The sequence below is a fragment of the Eumetopias jubatus genome, unplaced genomic scaffold (assembly GCF_037043125.1).
Source record: "Eumetopias jubatus isolate StellerSeaLion01/CBP00866 unplaced genomic scaffold, mEumJub1_p1.0 scaffold_3, whole genome shotgun sequence".
Taxonomy (NCBI): domain Eukaryota; kingdom Metazoa; phylum Chordata; class Mammalia; order Carnivora; family Otariidae; genus Eumetopias; species Eumetopias jubatus.
In genome coordinates this window covers 61789224-61809287 of record NW_028274809.1, presented here as the reverse complement: position 1 = coordinate 61809287, position 20064 = coordinate 61789224, and the positions used below count along the sequence as shown (strand labels likewise).

General features: G+C 39.7%; 1 protein-coding gene across 2 annotated transcripts in view; it reads left to right on the top strand.

Moving 5' to 3' along the window:
- Nucleotides 1–20064, top strand: part of MYO3B (myosin IIIB) — a 382159-nt gene that overhangs the window by 194341 nt on the left and 167754 nt on the right. For both annotated transcript variants that reach the window (XM_088022122.1, XM_088022121.1), the window contains exon 22: nucleotides 19305–19384. In XM_088022122.1, coding sequence (XP_087878248.1) covers nucleotides 19305–19384 — 80 coding nt within the window. The remainder of the gene's footprint in view (nucleotides 1–19304; nucleotides 19385–20064) is intronic.

Sequence of the window (20064 nt, the reverse complement as noted above, 5' to 3'; positions counted from 1 at the left end):
CATTACCCTGTTTAACTATCTCCATTGGGATCTAACATTACCCTCTCTGTCTATGTATCACCTCCTTCCCTCATCCCCAATGATAAACTGTAAGCTTCTTGAGAGCAGAGACCTTATCAGTCTTCCCCCCCCCCCGCCCCCACGGTATACCCAGAACCCACAGCAATGCCCAGTGCATAGTAAGTCCTCAATAAATGTTTGTTAAATAACTTGGTAACTCCTGCAAGGTAGCAACTAAAGCTAAAATCCAGATCTTGACTCCCAGTTTAAGGCTCTGTATTAATTTACGAGGGCTGCCATAACAAGGCACCACAAATAAAAAGTGGCTTAAACAAGAGAAGTTTATTGTCTCACAGTTCTGGAGTCTAGAAGTCCAAGATTAAAGTTTTGGCAGGTTTGATTTCTTCTGACGCCTCTCTCCTGGGCTGGTAGATTGGCTGCCTTTTCAGTATTCTCACATGGTCATTCCTTGGTCTGTGTGTATATTGTGTGTCCCAATCTCCTCTCTTTATGAGGACACCAGTCATGTTGGATTAGAGCTCACCCATTTGACTTTAATCACCTTTTAGAGGTCCTGTCTCCAAATGCAGTCACATTCCGAGGTACTGGGGGTTAGGACTTGAACATATGAATTTGGGTGGGGGGATACGATGCAACCTATAACAGACCACTAATAGCTGAGGGAGCTGTTCGTTATGAGCCCCCTACCTGTGGGACCTGTGGGCGCCACCACCTTTCCCCAAAAACCCCAGCTGTGACCTGCCATCTCGAGAGTGTTTGCAGCCTCACGCAGTCAAGGAAGGAGAGCTCTGTTCTCTCCCTTTTCCTTTCTCCCTTCTGCTGACCAGATGAACTAGTCTGGAGAAAAGAGAAGACTCCCCCAAGCCATAAAGCCATCAATGCAGTCTGAAGGGAAAGGGAGAATGGGAAAAAGAGCTTTGAATTGGTATGATATCAAAAGTTAAAAACAAATAAGGATGTATCTTTAAAACCAAAAGTAATCTTTAATAATAGAAAATATCTAAAAGATCTGTGAACTAGGGCAGAAATATGGTTAAGAGAACTGCCCTCCTCACAGAAAGGTGGGTCAGTGTGGATGAGGGAAATGATAGGAAAAGGCAGATATGTTTCTTGTTTATCCCCAATGAACTGGGATGCCTCAGTAGGCTGATTTCATGCTCCAGGCACAGCAGAGAGCCACAAAGCTTTCTGTACATGTGACCCTAAGAGGCTGGCAGTTTCCATCACTAGCTGGGGATTCACCCCAGCACCAGCCTGGAGCGGATGAGAGTCAGATTTTTGTCTCAGGAATAGTGCAAGTGGCACTGAATAGGGCAAGTCACTCACGAGTGACAGAAACAGCGAATGTTAATTACATGGGCTCTTCATCTCCAACAATCTGTCATCAGAATTTTAGTTCGGTGCTTGGTCTACCCAGCTATGCAATTCTGCCCATGTAACCATCTTGTCTACCTGAGAAGACTGTTAGCCCCATGAGAACAGAGAGGGTGCCTTCTGCTTTATGTATATAGAGAACACGTAGTCGGGACTGTTCACAGTACTTCACAGCTCCACACCGTTGCCCACGTGTGTTCCGCTTTCTGGAATTGTGTCTGTCCCCCACCCCCACACTCAATATCACACCTTCCATCCTTCCCCCTCTCCTGCCTCTGAATCCTTTTTTTTTTTCTTTAATCTCCAGAACTCAGCCCTAGCCTCACCTCCTCCAGGAAGTTTTGGGTTGGGTCCAATTCCTTGCACCACTGGAATGTAAATTCCGTGAGGATAGGATTTTATCTATTTAGTTAGCTCCTCTTTCCAACTCCTAGCGAAGCCCCTGGCACATAGGAGGTGCTTAGTAGAGTCTGTCTGTTCAGGCAGGGTGTGCAATTTATGACCAGAATTTCCTGGTAGTCCTGAGAGCACTAGAAGCATGTCAGAAATACTGGACCACCCTGTGATTTGTGGTGTCTGTTGGAAGCCCACCGTCATCAGACATCTATGTTCACAAGTTGTGAAATTCAGAGAAGAACTCCACTTAGAATTCCATAATCTGAATCTAGAAGAACAAGTGTGAAGCCCTGTTTGGACTCAGGTACCAGAGAAGTGCAGGTGTAATTGCGGTTACATCTGGCATCTAAAATAGATTGCTAGCCCGCTTCCGGCTGGAGTGGGTGGGAGGGGGCTGTCCCAGAAGCAAACAGCACACATGGGATTAAAGTATAGACTGTGCCAGGAAGCGTGAGATTCATGTATTTTCTCAGAAATGTGACCGTCCTGGGGGCTGTGGGTGATGTGTGGCCATCCCTTACCTGACTGCCCGAACCTCTGCTGCCTCTGTGAGGTTCCGTGAGGGGCAGCATCCTCCTCTGCCTTTTGACAGGCTGGAGGAGGAGGCAGAGCTTCCTGGCAACAGCTGGACAGCCCCTGGAGAACTTTATACCTTCTTACCTCTCCCTTTGTGAATGGTTTTCAGTCAAAAGCCTTGCAGAAGACAAAATGCCTGTGTAGTATGGTGGTGGTGGGCAGAGAGCATCCCTTGTAATTCTAGTTTTTTCCCCCTTATCCCTGAATGCTTTTAGGTTTTGAGTTTGCATTTTCCAAGTGCTGTTTTCTTTGTGTTTAAACATAAGCACCTTAAGTGTTTCTTTCCTTTTTAAAAGTCAACCTTCAGTTTCTTCTACCCCATCACCTGTGGTGGGGTGAGGAGCCCTGGACCGTTAAGTCGGGAGACTTAGATATAGATTGCTACTTTGTATCCCTCAGATTTAATTCTCTGAACCAGCTTCCCATCTGCACCTTGAGGGGTTTGCATGAAAAACCTCCCCCAATGGGATGGAACCTTAAGGTTAAACAGACAAATCCCTAATAATCTCTAGCCCAAACCTTCAGTCTGGAATTTGAAAGCTTTCACTGGGCCCTCTTTTGTGTGTTGGTCTGAGAACCATGCTGTCCAGTGTAATGTAAAATGTTCTATTATCACATTTTAAAATGTGAAAAGAAACAGGTTGTCTTAGTCTGTTCAGGCTGCCATAACAAAATACCATAGACTGGGTGGCTTATAACAGAAATTTATTTCTTACAGTTCTGGAGGCTGGAAAATCCAAGGCTCAAGGTGCCAGCACATTTAGTGACTGATGAGAGCCCATTTCCTGGTTCACAGAGCCTTTCTACTGTGTCCTCATATGATGGAAGGGTCAAGGGAGCTCTCTGGGGCCTCCTTTGTGAGGGCACTGATCCATTCCTGAGGGCTCTGCCTTCATGAATCCCCTCATAACCTCTCAAAGGCCCCACCTCCCTGCTCAGAAACACGGTCACCCCGGGAGGCTCTGGGTGCATGTGTGTACCATCACATTGGGGGTTATGATTTAACATATGAATGGGGAGGGACATAAACATTCAGTCTATAGCACAAGTAAAGGTGAAATAATTTTAATAATGTATCTTTACTCAATATATCAAAAATAGTATCATTTAACATGTAATCAATATAAATCTTACCAGTGCAATATTTTACTTTTTTTGTTGTACTATGTTCTCAAAATCTGGTAGGTATTTTACACTTATGGCATATCTTAATTTGGACTGGCCACATTCCATGTGTTCCGTAGCTACCATATTGAATAGCTGTCGCTCTGATGAATCGCTGTCCTGGCCACAGAAGTGCCTCATTCCTGCTTTTAAAGAGAAGTGCAGAGATGACAAAGAGCCCTTTTTGCTGATCCTCCCAAAGAAAATGAAGTCTTCTCTCTTCATAAAACAATATTTTATTGTGTCCAGATTTGACATTAGACTGTTTTCCTGTGTATGAGAGAAATCGCTCTTCTGGATTTGCCAAGTTCCAGTACAAGCTTTTAAAAATTTCTCTTGACTGTTGGCAGAGATAGAAATATTCCCATATTGTCAGTAGTGAGAGCAGTGTTTCCCAAAATGTGTTTCATGAAGCACAAGGTTTGTGGGATGTGAAGAGGTGTGAGGTGAATAAGAGAGTCCCGGGGTCAAAAAGTGTGGGGAATACTGATTGCGAAAATCCAATACATATCTTTATTGCAGAAATACCAAGAGATGCCTCTTATATACAGGGCTTCCAAAACCAAGAAACTGCTTTTTGTGGAAAGCATCTTGAGGGTCAGGAGTCAAGTGGGACCCGCTGAGGCAATGCTGATCAGAGAATTTTCTCCCTGACTTCCTTTTCCAGGGCAACCTTGTCATGTGGGTTTTAAATCCATTCCCAAAAGTTCCTTTCTTAGTTCAAGGGACCCTGTTGATGCTATGTTCTTGAGAAGAAAAACCTGAGCTCAATAATGAGTTGCGATAATGGCTCTAATACTGGGAACGTTAGTATCTATTGTGAATCAGATCCACTATCTTTCCTCAACACATTTTAATAGTTCTTTCATAGCTCCTAAATGTGACAGCGAATGTACATTTTATTCTAAAGTGGCAGTTCAATTTAGAGACATTTTGTTTTATTTCTTTAATGATCCTGTCAAGTATAACAAATGTGGCAGCTGTGATTTTTTTTTCAAGTGGTCAAAAAATGCAAGAAAAGTAAGTTCTGCTTCTCTCAGCCAGCATCCTTCTCATTCATAGAAAAGAAATATGTTCCCATTTAAGATGAAAGGTTCTTTGCTTTTATTTCATAGCTCATATTGGAGAAAAAGTCTCAAGGCCATTTACAGTTTATTAATTTATCCCACTATAAAATCTCTTTATAATGGGGCTTTCAGGTCATTTTAACGCTCCTCCTTCCTTTCCTTACTAAAAGATAACTCCAGGCACTGCAAATCAAATGAATTAGAAACAAAACCATTATAATTATAATCTCTCTACTTAGAGATGGATCGCAGTTTAACACTTTTTCCCCAGGAATTTGGGTCATATTAATAGAAACTGTATTTTTCTCTTTAGAATACAAGACTAGCTTCTGACAGTCTGGTCCATGTGTTAGAAGCATATAAAAGTTAATCATTTTGCTGTGGTGCCAGCTTGTGTGTGAAGAAAAGCTGTAAACCACAGCTGTATGGAGTAACAATTGTGAACTTTACTGGCTTGCACATGTGAGACATCAGTAAACCGAATAAAATGTCACTGAACTGAACCTGAGAGCTGGAAGTGGAGAGAGGACCGCTTAGATTTTATTAAGGTTTGTATTTAGCAGAGTCGTTCCATTCTTTGCATTTCACAAGGGTAGTTGAGGTTACACAAAAACCAAATCAGCTGTTTTCCAGATGATTAGGTTTGGCTTAGCCACGACAATGGTGATTGCTTAGTAATCAGTGGGATCACCGGGTGGTTGACCTGGTTTGGTGTGTAAATGACAAAAAAATCCAGACATCATCTAAAATCAATTGGGTTCAATCAGTTTGGCCAGGCAGCAGTGGCATCAGTTACTCAGTGGTCTGCCTTGGATATGATCAAAAACCTGAAACTACTGCAAAATCTTAAATTAGGCCATCCCAGGTGATGGGCTTTCTTGGTGTTGACTGCTCAGTGCTCTGCACTGCTGATACCCAACCTCAGGTAAGAAACTTGAATACTGTCTGCCTCAGTTTCCTTTCTTTGTGGATTGGGGCCACAGCTCACAGGATTGTCACATTAAAAACTCATTTCACACACTTAGCACAGTATCTACTACCCTGTAAACATTCAGTGAATGTTAGTATTTAAGAATTATTAACTCTTTTCTGATCTGGAATTAAGTTACAAATATAGGGCAAGATAAGTGGATTTCTACATTTATTTCCTTATCTCTGATGCATTTTTAAAAAGACGGATAATATTACATAGTACTGTGGTCTTTCTTTATTCCTTTCTTTTTTCTTTCTTTCTGTTGAGAGTTTGTGATTTCTGTGTTTTAAAAATAATATCTTAAGAAAATAAACAGCATAAAATAAACCCTCAAATCTTAAGTCCTCAGTGTGTTTGCTTTCCTTTCTAGTCAACCAACCCAACATTTAATGAGGCCTTGGGCAGTAGAAAATTGGATATTCTATAAAACTCTGATTAATCTCTAAATAATAACATTTTAGTAAATCTCAAAAGGTATGCTGAAGAGGTTGCCACTGAGTCAAGTTATTTGGCTTTGACTAAAACTCCTTGGCCAACTAGGACCTCTAGGGGTTCCATGTGGCTCTAATCAAATCCCCTATACCAGCAACATCTGCATCTATACTCACCACTGAAACTGTTAACTATAAATTTAATAAGAACACTTTGTTCCCAAAGCTCAATAAACATTTATCCAGCCCTCTGGATGATAAAACCCAGATACAAAGAAAATAACTCATTCAAGCACTCCTAACCAGTAAGTGGCAGAGCTGAGACAAACCCCAGGTGGTTTGATCCCAGAACTCACAATCTTAACTACTTCACCTCTGCAATCCAGACCTCAAATAACTTGAGCAAAGCGTCTGAAATATGAAAGGACCGTGGCATGGACAAAGACCAGCAAGAAGGTCAGGCTACGTGGAAGGAAGTGAGATGAACTAGGGCCTGCTCTTATAAAGTGTTGGATGTAATGTTAAATAAAAATTGAATGCACAACTTATTCACTCATTCATTCCCATGTATTTGAATGCTTACTCTCTGCTAAATAGACCACTAGGTATAGAGTGGTAAATAGAATACACCTAGTGCCCTCCCTCATGGAGCTTAGACTCCAATGGGAAGACAGTGTTAATTAGATTCATGGGTAGCTTTCAGTGTTACATCAAGGAACATCTTTAGCTTTGATGAGACATTCTCTGGAAACATTTAAGCCATAAATCTGTTTCATTCAGATTCATTACTCATCCATGGTGCTACATAACTCTGCAAAATGGTTCACAGTCAATTGCTTATCTCCTTAAGATAATGAGCCATGGCATTCTTGGATGATTGAAGGAAGAATCTGTGATACTGAAGTTTGACAGGAGATGGTGGATATGATCCATCCCTAGAAGGAAAGGGTAGAAATCATCTAAAATGTTCTGGTGCATTGGAGCATCTTCAGTAAACAATTCTTCTTTAGCATCTACTATTTGTAGGACACTTTGCAAGTCTTTAGCAGGTGCTAAAGAAATATTTTTTGATGAGACATTCTCTAGAAACATTTAAACCTTGATTGAGAATAGAAATACATAGTGCCTGGCTTCCAAGGGCTTATAATCTCTATAAGGAATCATTCCTAAACAAAAATACCCATGAAAGGTAGAATATTTATATTGACTTGAAAGGACTCAGACACAAGTACACTGACTAGCTGCAGCCTCTAGAATTAGCACAGAGTTGTGATGCTTGTAGAGTTACTTCATCAGAGGAATAATCTTTTTGCTGACCTTTATTCTGTATAGGTTCTGTTCTTTTAAAAAAAAGATCAGTAATTATGGCATCCCCCATATGTAAGATAAGACTTTAATTTACAAAGTTTTTGAAATCAAAGGGTTATTTTGTATGCTATATCACAAGGCCAAGGTCTGTATCATAAGGCCAAGGTCTCAAAAAGGCAATGCCTGTGCTTAAGAAAGAAAGAAAAATAGATTAATTTTATCCTTGAACACCATGATGCATATAAGTTTCAGTAGAACTTTCTGGGCACTGCCATTTTATAAGTTGGTAATAACAACAACAAAAAAATAAAAATCATATATATAAAAGAGAAATGTGGGTGTGTGGATGTTCAGAAAACCTGTGGCAGTATAGTTAGATATGAGTAATGCTGACCAATTAGGCATGTTGTACGTTTTGTTTCCTGCAGAATGTTGCCTTTCTCAGTATGCCTCTCCTTATTTTCTGGATTCTGTAGTTTTTCTCAAAGATGTGCACCTGGATATTCAGACTAGGTCCTTTTAAAAAGGAGCTGGGTGATATGGAATAGTCATTCCTTGGAGTAAAGTAAAATAGTGGGCAAATGTGAAAAATAGACTTGGGGATAACTATGCTTGCAGAGACTCAGTAGAAAAAAGATTTACATAGTGATGATTGCATTCATATTAGTACCCAGTTTTTCAAAATGGCGGGTATTTACTAATGTCTAATCTGAAAGAAGCATGATTTTTTTTTTTACTAGGAGAATATGTATTATGAAGATGTTAAAGATAAGCACACTGAATTCCTTAATCTTGAAAACATTGTAGGGAGGGAGGAAAACCTATACTTCTGTCCCCTCTCTCATGTGCTAAGAAGAGTGGTGTAAAAATTGGGGATCTGAATAAGCTCACTGTAGCCACAATAGCAAAGTAAAGGAGGAGTAACTAAAGAGACCACAGAAACGGAACCATTGCTAGTTGCTTAGGGTGATCAGCTGTGAAGAGCGCGTTGACGAATTATATATTCAGGTCTCGGTAAAAATCATTTACACTTCCTCCATTTATCTAAGCCACACTATCATCACCGCCCCCTCCTCCTTCTGTTGCCCTACTAAACTGCTACGAAACAATAATACGTTGTGCAGATTTTAGTTCTGTCTTCTTTATCTGGTTCTTTCTTATTTCCCCCACCTCAGGGTTCTTTTAAGATTTTACGACCATAGGTAGAATTTCAGAGCTGAATGGAAGCCTAACATTATTCAATCTTTTTTACTATAATTTGCATCCACAATTGTTACTCTAATTCATTTGTTTGTTGGTCAGCATGATGTTGCTTTAAAAAAAAGAAAAAAAACTTTTAAAGAGCAGTGTTAGTTCACAGTAAAATTGAGGGGAAGGAACAGAGATTTCCCATATAACCCCTGCCCACATATGCATAGCCTCCTTCATTATCAGTATCTTCCACCAGAGTGGTACATTTGTTACAGTGGATGAACTTATACTGACATATCATTATTACTCAAAGTCCATAGTTTACATTAGGGTTCACACTTGGTGTTGTACATTCTGTGGGTTTAGACAAATGTATAATGACATGTCTCCATCATTATGGTATCATACAGAGTATTTTCACAGCCATAAAAGTCATCTGTGCTCTGCCTATTCATCCCTTCCCCAAGCCTGATCTTTGTCATGTAGTTGGAATCATATAATATGCAGCCTTCTCAGATTGGCTTCTTTCACTTTGTAATGTGCATTTAAGATTCTTCCAAGGCTTTTCATGACTTGTTAGTTCATTTTCTTTTCTATTGTCTGGATGTACCTTAGTTTATTTATCTGTTCGCCTGCTGAAATACATCTTGATTGCTTCCAAGTTTTGGTAACAGGATTTTGTGTGGACATAAGTTTTCAATCCTTTTGGGTAGATATTGAAGAGTGGGACTAAGAGTATGTTAGTGTGCTAAAAGTATGTTTCGTTTGTAAGAAACTGCTAAACTCTCTTCCAAAAACGGCTATACTGGGGCACCTGGGTGGTTCAGATGGTTAAGTATCCAACTCTTGATTTCAACTCAGGTCTTGATCTCAGAGTTTTGAGTTCGAGCTCCACACTGGGCATGGAGCCTACTTAAAAAAAAAAAAAAAAAAAAGATGGCTGTACCATTTTGCATTCCTACTGGCAATGAATGAGAATTCCTGTTGCTCCAAATCTTTACCAGCATTTGATGTTGTCAGTAGTTCTTGATTTTGGCTATTCTAATAGGCGTGTAGTGGTGCCTCATTTTTATCCTAATTTGCGTTTCCCTGTTGACATGTGATGTGGAGCATCTTTGCGTATGCTTATTTGTCATCCATGTATCTTCTTAGGTGAAGTGTCTTTTAAGATCTTTGGTCCATTTTGGGGTGCCTGGCTGGCTTAGTCCGAAGAGCATGCAACTCTTGATCTCAGGGTTGTGAGTTTAAGCCCCACCTTGGGTATAGAGATTACTAAAAAAACTTTAAAGAAAAAAAAAATCTTTGGTTCATTTTTCAACTGGGTTGTTTTCTTAATGAATTTTAAGAATTCTTCGTATATTTTGGATAACAGTCCTTTATCAGATCTATCTTTTGCAAATAATTTTCTCTGATGTTGCTTTTTGAACAATATCATTTATTGCCCTGACCAGCTCTCTGATTTATAGCCCATGTAAATTTCTTATATGTCCTGGCCACAGATGTCATACAGTCTCTTTTTGGCACCAGGTCGACATTACACAGTTCTTGTAGTTTCCCCTCAAAAAGGTTCTACCCCTCTTAACACCACATTGCCTGGTATTGATCTAAATGAAGCTGTGTAGCCACAAAGGGTTTGCTCTGTGGGTGCCATGGCAGAATGCTATGGCATACAAGTAGAAGACCACTAATATCCTCAGACTCCTCATTTGACATACCATACAAGTGAGTCACAGAGGGTAGAATGATCTAAAGTCAATGGCAGGCCTGGGATAAGAATCCGGATTTCTCACTTTCAAGTCTAGCATCCTTTTCATTGCTTCCATGCTGAGGAGGGAGAACCAAAGAAGCATTTATAGTTTCAAGCACTCAGTTGTTATCCTGCACAATGGGAGTTAGCAGCATCTTATTTCCTGAAGCCCACTGTGGCTTTCACGGTCTTAACTGAAAACACAAGGAAACCCAAGTATTGTGCTTCACACAAAGAATTCATGCAACAGACTCATCATCAACAGATAAGGTGTATTGAGCAGAACTTCTAGAGGGGGCTTTTAAAATCTGCAGTGATCAGCTTATTCTCTCCTGCCTGGGCATTTTACTTAGGATTCTAGTCTTAGATATGGAATGTCACTTTTCTCTGTGAAACTACCTGATCCATACGAGATTTTACTCAAGACTTTGATCTCCTTAGTGCTTGTACCCTACTGGTTTACATCCAGACCATCCAACTTTGGCCAAATGGTTGAGTACTCTACCTGAAGGCCACTGGAAGAGCAAAATAGCAAAGATTTTGTCCATGGTCTCAGTGACTTATGATGCCTTAGCAAAACTTTCCTTTTCCATGTTTTCTTTCCCCAGAAATTGCCTTTATAGTTAGTATTTTCATTGGTAGGAGGGACAAGTAATGTGTTTATGCTTATAAGGGTAAAAAAACAAATAGTATTTTGAGGGTTGCTGGAGTGGTGGGGGGTAGGAGGGAGGGGTGGCTGGGTGATAGACATTGGGGAGGGTATGTGCTATGGTGAGCGCTGTGAATTGTGCAAGACTGTTGAATCACAGATCTGTACCTCTGAAACAAATAATGCGATATATGTTAAGAAAAAAAAAAGAAGAAGAAGATAGCAGGAAGGGGAAGAAAGAAGGGAGGGGGAAACGAACCATGAGAGACGATGGACTCTGAAAAACAAACTGCAGGTTCTAGAGGGGAGGGGGGTTGGGGGATGGGTTAGCCTGGTGATAGGTATTAAAGAGGGCACATTCTGCATGGAGCACTGGGTGTTATGCACAAACAACGAATCATGGAACACTTCATCAAAAGCTAATGATGTAATGTATGGTGATTAACATAACAATAAAAATTTAAAAATAAATAAATAGTTTTTGCTATTATTATATGTCTAATAAAAATGAGAAGCTCTTTGGGAGTTTGATGTATAGGGTCTCTGAAAGTCTCTGGAATTTTTATTAATTAATTAATTAATTTATCTTTAGTTTTTTATTTATTTAAGTAATCTCTACACCCCACATGGGGCTTTAACTCATGGACCCCAAGATCAAGAGTCACATGCTCTTCTAACTGAGCCAGCCAGGCACTCCAGTCTCTGGAACTTTTAAAGATCTCTCTTCTCACTAAGCATTCTGCATCTTCCAGGTAGAATCCTTTCCCCTTCCCGTCAAACTCCTGAAAATCCTTCAAGATCTAGCTCATTTATTGCCTACTTTTCAGCTTTTTTTCTCATTCTTGCAAGAAAACTTAGTCTTCTGTCCTCTCAGGTCACTTTATTCAGGTTTATTATAACACTTTCTACTTCAAGGCAATGGATTGTTTATATGTCAGTCTTCTCCCTTCCCCCAGCAGCTTCTCTGGGCTGTCCTCCCCTTGAGACGAAGAACTGTGTTCTGTTCATCTTTGGAAGACCCATGGAGGGCCCTTAATGTCTTATTTCAAAGCATGAATAACTTGAGCACCATTAACTGAAAGCACCTCTACTAACAAACTGTCCTCTTACCCAGACACTGGATGGTCTATAGGTACCCAGCATTTCCATCGGCAGACTCATTCTGTGAATGTTTTGTTCCTAGAAGGCTTTCCATATCCTGCAAACATCTCACCTGAGTGAAGTAATACATTTCTCTATGCATGAACAAATGAGATCTGGATTAGTTGTCAGAGGAGAATAGTAACCTGAAGATTTGGAACATAGGGGAGGTTTGAGGGAGGAGGTCTGTACCGCCTAGTCGAGGAAATAGGGAAACTGGCTGCTGGAGTAGGGAGGAGATACAGCATTAAAGCCATGTGCACGGGCGCCTGGGTGGCTCAGTTGGTTGGGCGACTGCCTTCGGCTGAGGTCATGATCCTGGAGTCCCGGGATTCATGATCCTGGAGTCCCGGGATCGAGTCCCGCATCGGGCTCCCTGCTCAGCGGGGAGTCTGCTTCTCCCTCTGACCCTCCCCCCTCTTATATGCTCTCTCTCTCATTCTCTCTCTTTCAAATAAATAAATAAATAAATCTTTGAAAAAAAAAAAAAAGCCCTGTGCACCTTCAGAAGTAGAAATGGGAGTGCGCCAAGGAGTGTGTGTAACTTGAATACATCCTTTGCCTAAATTACAGTTTTTCCAGGACCAGCATTGGTTGGACTAAAACCTGCTCTGCTGCATAGGGATGTTGCTCTGACGCTGGAATAAGCAAATCTCACATGTCAGTGATGAGTGGGTTCTGACAGATATGTGTATGTGAATTTCATTTTTTTCTGAATGGGTCAGGTCTTCTTTGATAAATATCAACAGTCTAGGCTCCAGTACTTTTATGAACACATGTCATGTCATTTACAAGCAAACTGCCCCAGAAAATATAGGGAAGGCAGGAAATATTAAGAGCTTTTTTTTTTTCTTTACATGGCTCTACCAATGGGGAGATTCTTTCCTGAGGATAGACTGAACTGAAGCTTCAGCCAAGGTGGCAGTAAAATGCAGAAAACAGAGAGCCTCTGCTCCACTTGACCAAGTTAGGAAAGGGAAGCCTGTTACCTCCTTGAATTCTGATCATCCGGTACAGTTTGGTGGGCTGACATCCTGTTTATGAGTTTTAAAGCTGAAAGGAGGAAAGAAGGAGTTACTGTTTTTCCTCAGCTCTACAATTTTGAAATCTGTGGGTCACCAATCTTTAAAGCTGTAGTTCACATTCTAAATGAAAAAGAAGAAAAAGCAAAAACATTGGTTTGGCTTCCTTCTAAGCAGATAGTCCAGAGGTGTTAATTATGCAGAACTTCCTAAGATGCCACATAACTGCCAATTAAAAGTCAATACAGGAAGGAGAGAGGGGTTTCTTTTGGGCTTTGAATTATCCATGTGCATGTTAAAGGTTGTGCACTCAGAAAAGAGAGTGAATTTGTTATGTGTGCATCTTCTATAAAAGAGCTGGGAGGGCAGGCTGGTGTTTTATTTACTCTTGTTACTTTGCCTCCACAAAACTACACCCCATTCGATATATTATCAATGTTCTTTTCTTGAGAGATTAAGTGGGCTGGGAGCTCTCCCACCTCCCTCCTGCCCATTTATTGATATTCACACTCAAAGCCATAGAAGAATGCCAGGGTAGAAAGTTAAAAAGCTTGCAGAACAAAATCTAACAACACACTTTTTCTTTTGGCCTCCTACAACTGTTTCATATTTTTTGTAGCTGTTTTATGTTACCTTAGTGTATCAAATCTAAAACAAATCCTTATTATATTTAGGATAGATAGGTATATAAAAACAAGCTTTTTTGCATACAGAATACTATGGTATGTTTTATACAACTACTGAATTTGACTCCTTGTATTTTTATGACTATGGTGTTGTGACTGAAATTAGAATACTGCAGGCATGGCAGGGATCACGCCAGTCCTGGTCTGTCCCACGCTGACTTGGTAAATATCACCCACACAACCTGTTAATGAGACAAAGCAGTGTTCATTACTTACCACAGTAACGGAGACCACCACCTCTCAAAGTTTTGGCAGTGTCCAGGAGAAGGAAAAGCAGGGTCAGAATTTATTGGGATAAAGGTTTTTTTTAAGGTGGATCTTTCAAAGTGAGGGGGCTTGATAAGGGTTGGGTAAGGATCACAGAACAAAAATCTACAATTGGTGGAAAAAGCAAGGTGAGGATTTTTGAGCCCAGGGATTCATAGAATCCTCAGGGGTAAATGGCTGTTGATATTTTCCTTTGAAGAATTGATGGTCTTAGGTCTTTCAGGGAGTTCCTATAATGAACAATCAAACCATTGCCTGGAAAAAGAAATTCATGCTAATGGAAATGGGGTGGTACAAGGTCATTTTCCTGTAGACAGTATGGTGTGGTTTAGGTTCTCAGTATCCAGACTGACTGTTGGATCAATGGTTTCAATAATCAGGTCTACTCAGATAACTTACTCTGGTAATAGATGAACTGAAACATTTGATTTTTTTATCTGCAGCTTCTTTCTTAGTAGCAATTTGACATAAGACTTTTACATTTCAGCATTGCTTTGCAGTAGTTTATTAGCTTATGATTTATTAGCCTATTCCTTGTGTTAGGGAAAATTTAAACAGGCAAATTTTCCAAACAAATGTCTCCTAGCAGTCACCACGGGAACCCTGCAACAAATTCTGTAAACCCAGAGAGGGCAGCAGAGGGAAGCCGAATTCTGTGCGTGATTATTTAAACAGCAACCATCATTTTGGACAATTCTTAAGAAGCAACTGAAGATGAAATCATGGGTCCTGGGTACTTTCCAAGTGATGAAATGCTCTGAAGCAGGCAGGAAATTGCCATTGTTTAAAAGTTCCAGCTCTGTGTTCAGACCACTTGTCTCTTTCTCTTTAAGTTGGAAACAGAGAAATTGTGTGGGATCATTGTAAGCTCCATTTTAGATTCTTTCTTAACCCAGTTCCCACACAGGATATAAATTCCGTTAGATGCCTCTGACTTCCATTTTCTCTTCACAACACACGTCAGTAGTCACAGTTTCGGGAAGCACAGGAGGGTGCTCTGGGGCAGTGAGGCATCCTTAGCCAAAGAGGCTGTCTAGGGGTGAAGCTGGGAGGATGCTTTGAAACAAATGTGAACACTGTATTTACATTTAAATTAAAATGGAAACTTCTTATAGGTTATGTTACTGAAAGGTGTGTGCAGTGCATCTGCTGAGGTCTATTGTTCATTCATGCTGTAAATCCTTTGAAATGTGTTAAAATGCTTCCCACTCATTATAAAGCTCCTGCCACCCCTGGATTATGACTTTGATGTCACCAATCCTGCTTCAAAGGGTTCTTTCTGGGCTATTAATCACAGTTTAGCCTCTGAAGATATCGCCAGAGAAAACATTTGGACATTTTTGTGCTAGACTTGCTAAAAACTTTGAAATCCTGAGTGTCTTGCATATGCACAAATTGCAGCATTTCCTTTCATTGACAACTTTTTATTTTGCTACAGAATCGAATGACATCGTAGGTAAAAAAGCAAACAGAAGTCTTCAAGCACTTAGTTTGGGAGGCTAGGGATGGGAGAGGAGATTAAGGGTGGGTGGGTGGTGAGGGGAGAAGAGCTTCTGAACAGGCCGCTCAGCTTCTTCAGAGGTAAAAAGCATTGGGAATCAGAGTGGCCAAGGCATGGAGGTTCAAAGTGGGGGTTGCCTTATCATTTTTTCTCCTCTTTCATTAGTTTTTTGACTGACCAGTACTCACAGTAGGAAATTAGTAAGATTCCTTGGTATTCTCTTGCCTTCTACTCTCTGTTTTGAGACCTGTGTGGGTGGACTATTCATAGCAAATAATAATATTAATATTATTAATAATAATCAATGCTGGCTAATATGAAGTGAGCACTTACCTTGAGCAAGTCCCATGTTGACAGTGCTTATCGTGAATTACCCTCATTGAATGCCCATAACAACTCTCAGAATGAGGTAATACTGTCTTCATCTTATAGATAAGGAAACTTGGGCTCTGAGATACTAGTGAACTTGTTCACACCCAGGGGAAAATGCAAAAGCCATCAGTCCCCAGGACTCAATGGCTACTGCCCATGCTCTCTATGTCCTCTGGTTCACTGCCTGGCGGGCTTTCTCCCTGTGTGCTGAGGGGCCCATACTGCCAGATCTGCTAATCAGTTTCTGTGTCTTAAACCTTCACAGTGGGGTTCTTTGTTGCCCAATTTCTCTTTTGGGAAAACTCCCAGCATCTTTTTTCTTGCTTACTCGTCTCTTTCAAAGACTGACAGTGCCCTAGTTGGAGATTGTTTTTTCTTATTGTGGTAAAAACACGTAACATGAAACCTTCACTCCTAACACATTTTTAAGTATATAGTACAGTATCGTTGACTATATGCACATTGTTGTAGATCAGATCTCTAGAACTTTGTCATCTTGCATTACTGAAACTCTACCCATTGAACAGCAACTCCCCGTTTCCCTGTCCTTGCAGCCCCTGGCAACCAACATTCTACTCTCTGCTTTTATGAGCTTATCTATTTTAGATATATCATAGAAGTGGAATCATGCAGTATTTGTCTGTGACTGACTTATTTCACTTAGCATAATGTCCCAGGTTCATCTGTGTTGTTTCAAATGGCAAGACATCCTTCTTTTATAAGGCTGAATAATATTCCATTGTACATATATACCACATTTTCTGTATCCATTCATTATCTGATGAATATTTAGTTTTCACTGCTTGGCTGTTGTGAATAATGCTGCAGTGAACATGGGAGGCACATACCTCTTCACGATTCCGTTTCCAGTTGTTTTGGCTAAATATCCAGAAGTGGGATTGTTGGATCACATGGTATTCTATTTTTAATTTTTTCAAGAACCTCCACACTGGTTTCCATATTGGCTGCACCACTTTATATTCCCACTAGCAGTGAGTGCACCAAGATTCTAGTTTCTCCATATCCTTGCCAATACTTGTTATTTTCTCTTGTTATTGTTGTTGTTTTATATAATGACCATCCTAACAGTATAAAGTGATATCTCGTTGTGGTTTTGATATGCATTTCCCTGATTCTTAGTGATGTTGAGCATCTTTTATATAGCTGTTGGCCATTTTTATGTCCTCTTTGGAAAAATGCCTATTCAAGTCCTTTGCCCATTTTAATTTTTTTATTCTTTTTATATTTTTTTCAAGATTTATTTATTTATTTTGGAGAGAGAGCATGCATGTGCACACACAGGGAGGAGGGGCAGAGGGAGAGAGAGAATCCCAAGCAGACTCCCCACTGAGTGTGGAGCCCAACGTGGGGCTCAATCCCACAACCCTGAGATCATGCCCTGAGCTGAAATCAAGAGTCAGACGCCTAACCAGCTGAGCCAACCTTTGCCTATTTTTAAATCAGGTTATGTTATTTTATATTTTGCTGTACAGTTGTAGGAGTTCCTTATAGATCTTGGAAATTAACCCCTTACATGGTCTGCAAATATTTTCTCCCATTCTGTAGGTTGCCTTTTCCCTCTGTTGATTGTTTCCTTTCCTGTGCAGAAGCTTTTGATTTGATGTAAACCCACTTGTCTATTTTTGCTTTTATTGCCTGTGCTTTTGATATCCTATCCAAGAAATCACTGCTAAGATCAATGTTATGAAACTTTCCCCGTTTTTTTCTAGGAGTTTTATAGTTTCAGGTCTTACATTTAAGTCTTTAATCCAGTAGGAATTGAATTTTGTGTAAGATAGGGGTCCAGTTTCATTTTTTTGCGTATGGATATCAAGTTTTCCAAATACAGTTTGTTGAAGAGACCACCCTTTCCTCATTGTATAATCTTGATACCCATCTTAAATATTATTTGACCATATATGCATAGATTTATTTCTGGCTCTCTATTCTGTTCCATTGGTATATATGTTTGTCCTTATACCAGGACAATACTCTTTTGATTACTGTTGCTTTATAATATATTTTGAAATCAGGAAGCACGAAGCTTTCAGCTTTTCTTTTCCTTCTCAAGATCATTTGGAGCTTTGGATCCTTTGTGGTTCCAGATGAATTTTAGGGTTGTTTTTTATATTTCTGTGAAAATATTAGGATTTTGATGGGATTACTTTGAATCTATAGATCTTTTTGGGTATCATGGACATTTTGTCAATATTAGATATTTTCATCCATGAACACAGTAAAGGGTAGCAGAATATGCCACCCAAAAATATGCCACTTTGGCATAAAGATTATTTGAGCTGAAGGTAATTGAGAAGAAGTAGATATAAGAAAAGCTCCCTGCCCTCCCCCTGTTTACATAAAAGCAAGATATAAATTTGTAGAAGTACCTCCCCACCCCTCTCTACCAGGAAGGACAGAAGTTAATCACCAGAGACAACTCTAGACCCTTATCAACCCAGAGACAGCATCAGAGGAATCTGTATAACTTTACTAACTTGCCCTTACCTTCTATTGGCTTCCTCATATATTTACTTTCCCATAATTTACTGCCCCTAAAAACTCAAAGATCTTTTGTCACTTACCTAGACATTTATTGTTCTTTTGTTAAGATGCTATGTGAACCCAACTCTCTAACCACCCCTTGAGTTAACTTAACACTAAGTATCACCAAGTACAAGTCTTTTGCCTCCTTGGTTAAGTTAATTTCTAAGTATTTTATTCTTTTTGATGCTATTGTAAATAGTATTTTCTTAATTTCCTTTTCAAATTTTCATTGTTAGTGCATAGAAATGAAACTGATTTTTCAATGCTGATTTTATATCTTACAATTTTGCTGAATTGATTTATTAGTTCTAACAGCTTTTTTGGTAGGATCTTTAGGGTTTTCTACATAAAAGATCATGCCACCTGTGAACAGAGATCATTTTACTTCTTTCTTTACAATTTGGAAGTCTTTTATTTCTTTTTCTTGCCTAAGTGCTTGAGTTTGACTGCTAGTTGAATACAAGTGGTGAGAGTGAGCATCCTTGCCCTGTTCCTGATCTTAGAGGAAAAAACTTTTGATCTTTCACTGTTGAGTATGTTAGCTGTGGGCTTTTCATATGTCCTTTTTATGTTGTGGCAGTTTCCTTCTATTGCTAGTTTATTGAGTGAATTGGAGAGTTTTTTATTTTTTCCTTTTTGCTTATGAAACTAAGATAAATTCAATTTGTATAATAAATTATAATTTATAAATTATTATAATTTGTTTATAATTTATATCATTAAAGTTTCAAAATTCAAATTCTTCCAAATTTTTCATATTCAGAGCAGATCATTTGGAAAATTAATAAAAATACAAGGTCATAAAAGGAAAAATTACTCATAATACTATTCCTTAACTTTTCCTTCACTTTAACTTTTTTGTCTTTTTTGCTCAGGTAACTTGGCCCAGACAAGAACCAGGATAACAGCAGCCTCAAGATCTTTGCCTCCCCATTTCAGTGCTGGGAGAACCAAGGTGAGTAGCAGGTTTGTACTCAAAATAATGTGGACCATGGGGTGCTCCTGCCTTGGGGATAATCCTAGAGTAGGCAACTTTAGTTTATCTGGCCCACTGCCAGGGAAATCTGGTAAAGAGATGGAAAGCATTTAGGAAATCAGGGGTTCGGAAATTTGAAACAACATCATGGAATCCTTACAATGCTGTGTTACGGAAGAAAATGTTTCCTCTACCCTCTTAACTTTAGTTCTTAGGGGACTGAATTAAACTCAACCTGAAAGATTAACAAAAGAAAAAACAAATTTTAATTATATACATACCGGAACTCACTCAAAAAAGTGACTGAAGAGGGGGTTAGTTAGAATTTGAGGCCATATGCCATCTTAAAAGGGGATGAATGAGGTAGGAGGTGGGGGAGAAGGGCACTTGTGGGAGAACAAATGACTTTTGGGAAAAACAAGCGGTTCCTTAGGGGAATAGATGGGGGGTTTGATAGTTTTGTGACAGTGTCTGTTTAGGCAATTTCTTATCCCAGTGCTCGTTTCTCATCTCTGGTGATAGGAGTCAATCTTCCATGGCAGGTTGTGAAACTGCCAGGGAGGAGATTTATGACAGGGGGATGATTTTGAGAGGCCCTGTTTTCAGCCAGATAAGGGGAGTTCAGAAAAAGCCTCTTCTTGTAACTGTTGATTCTCAAA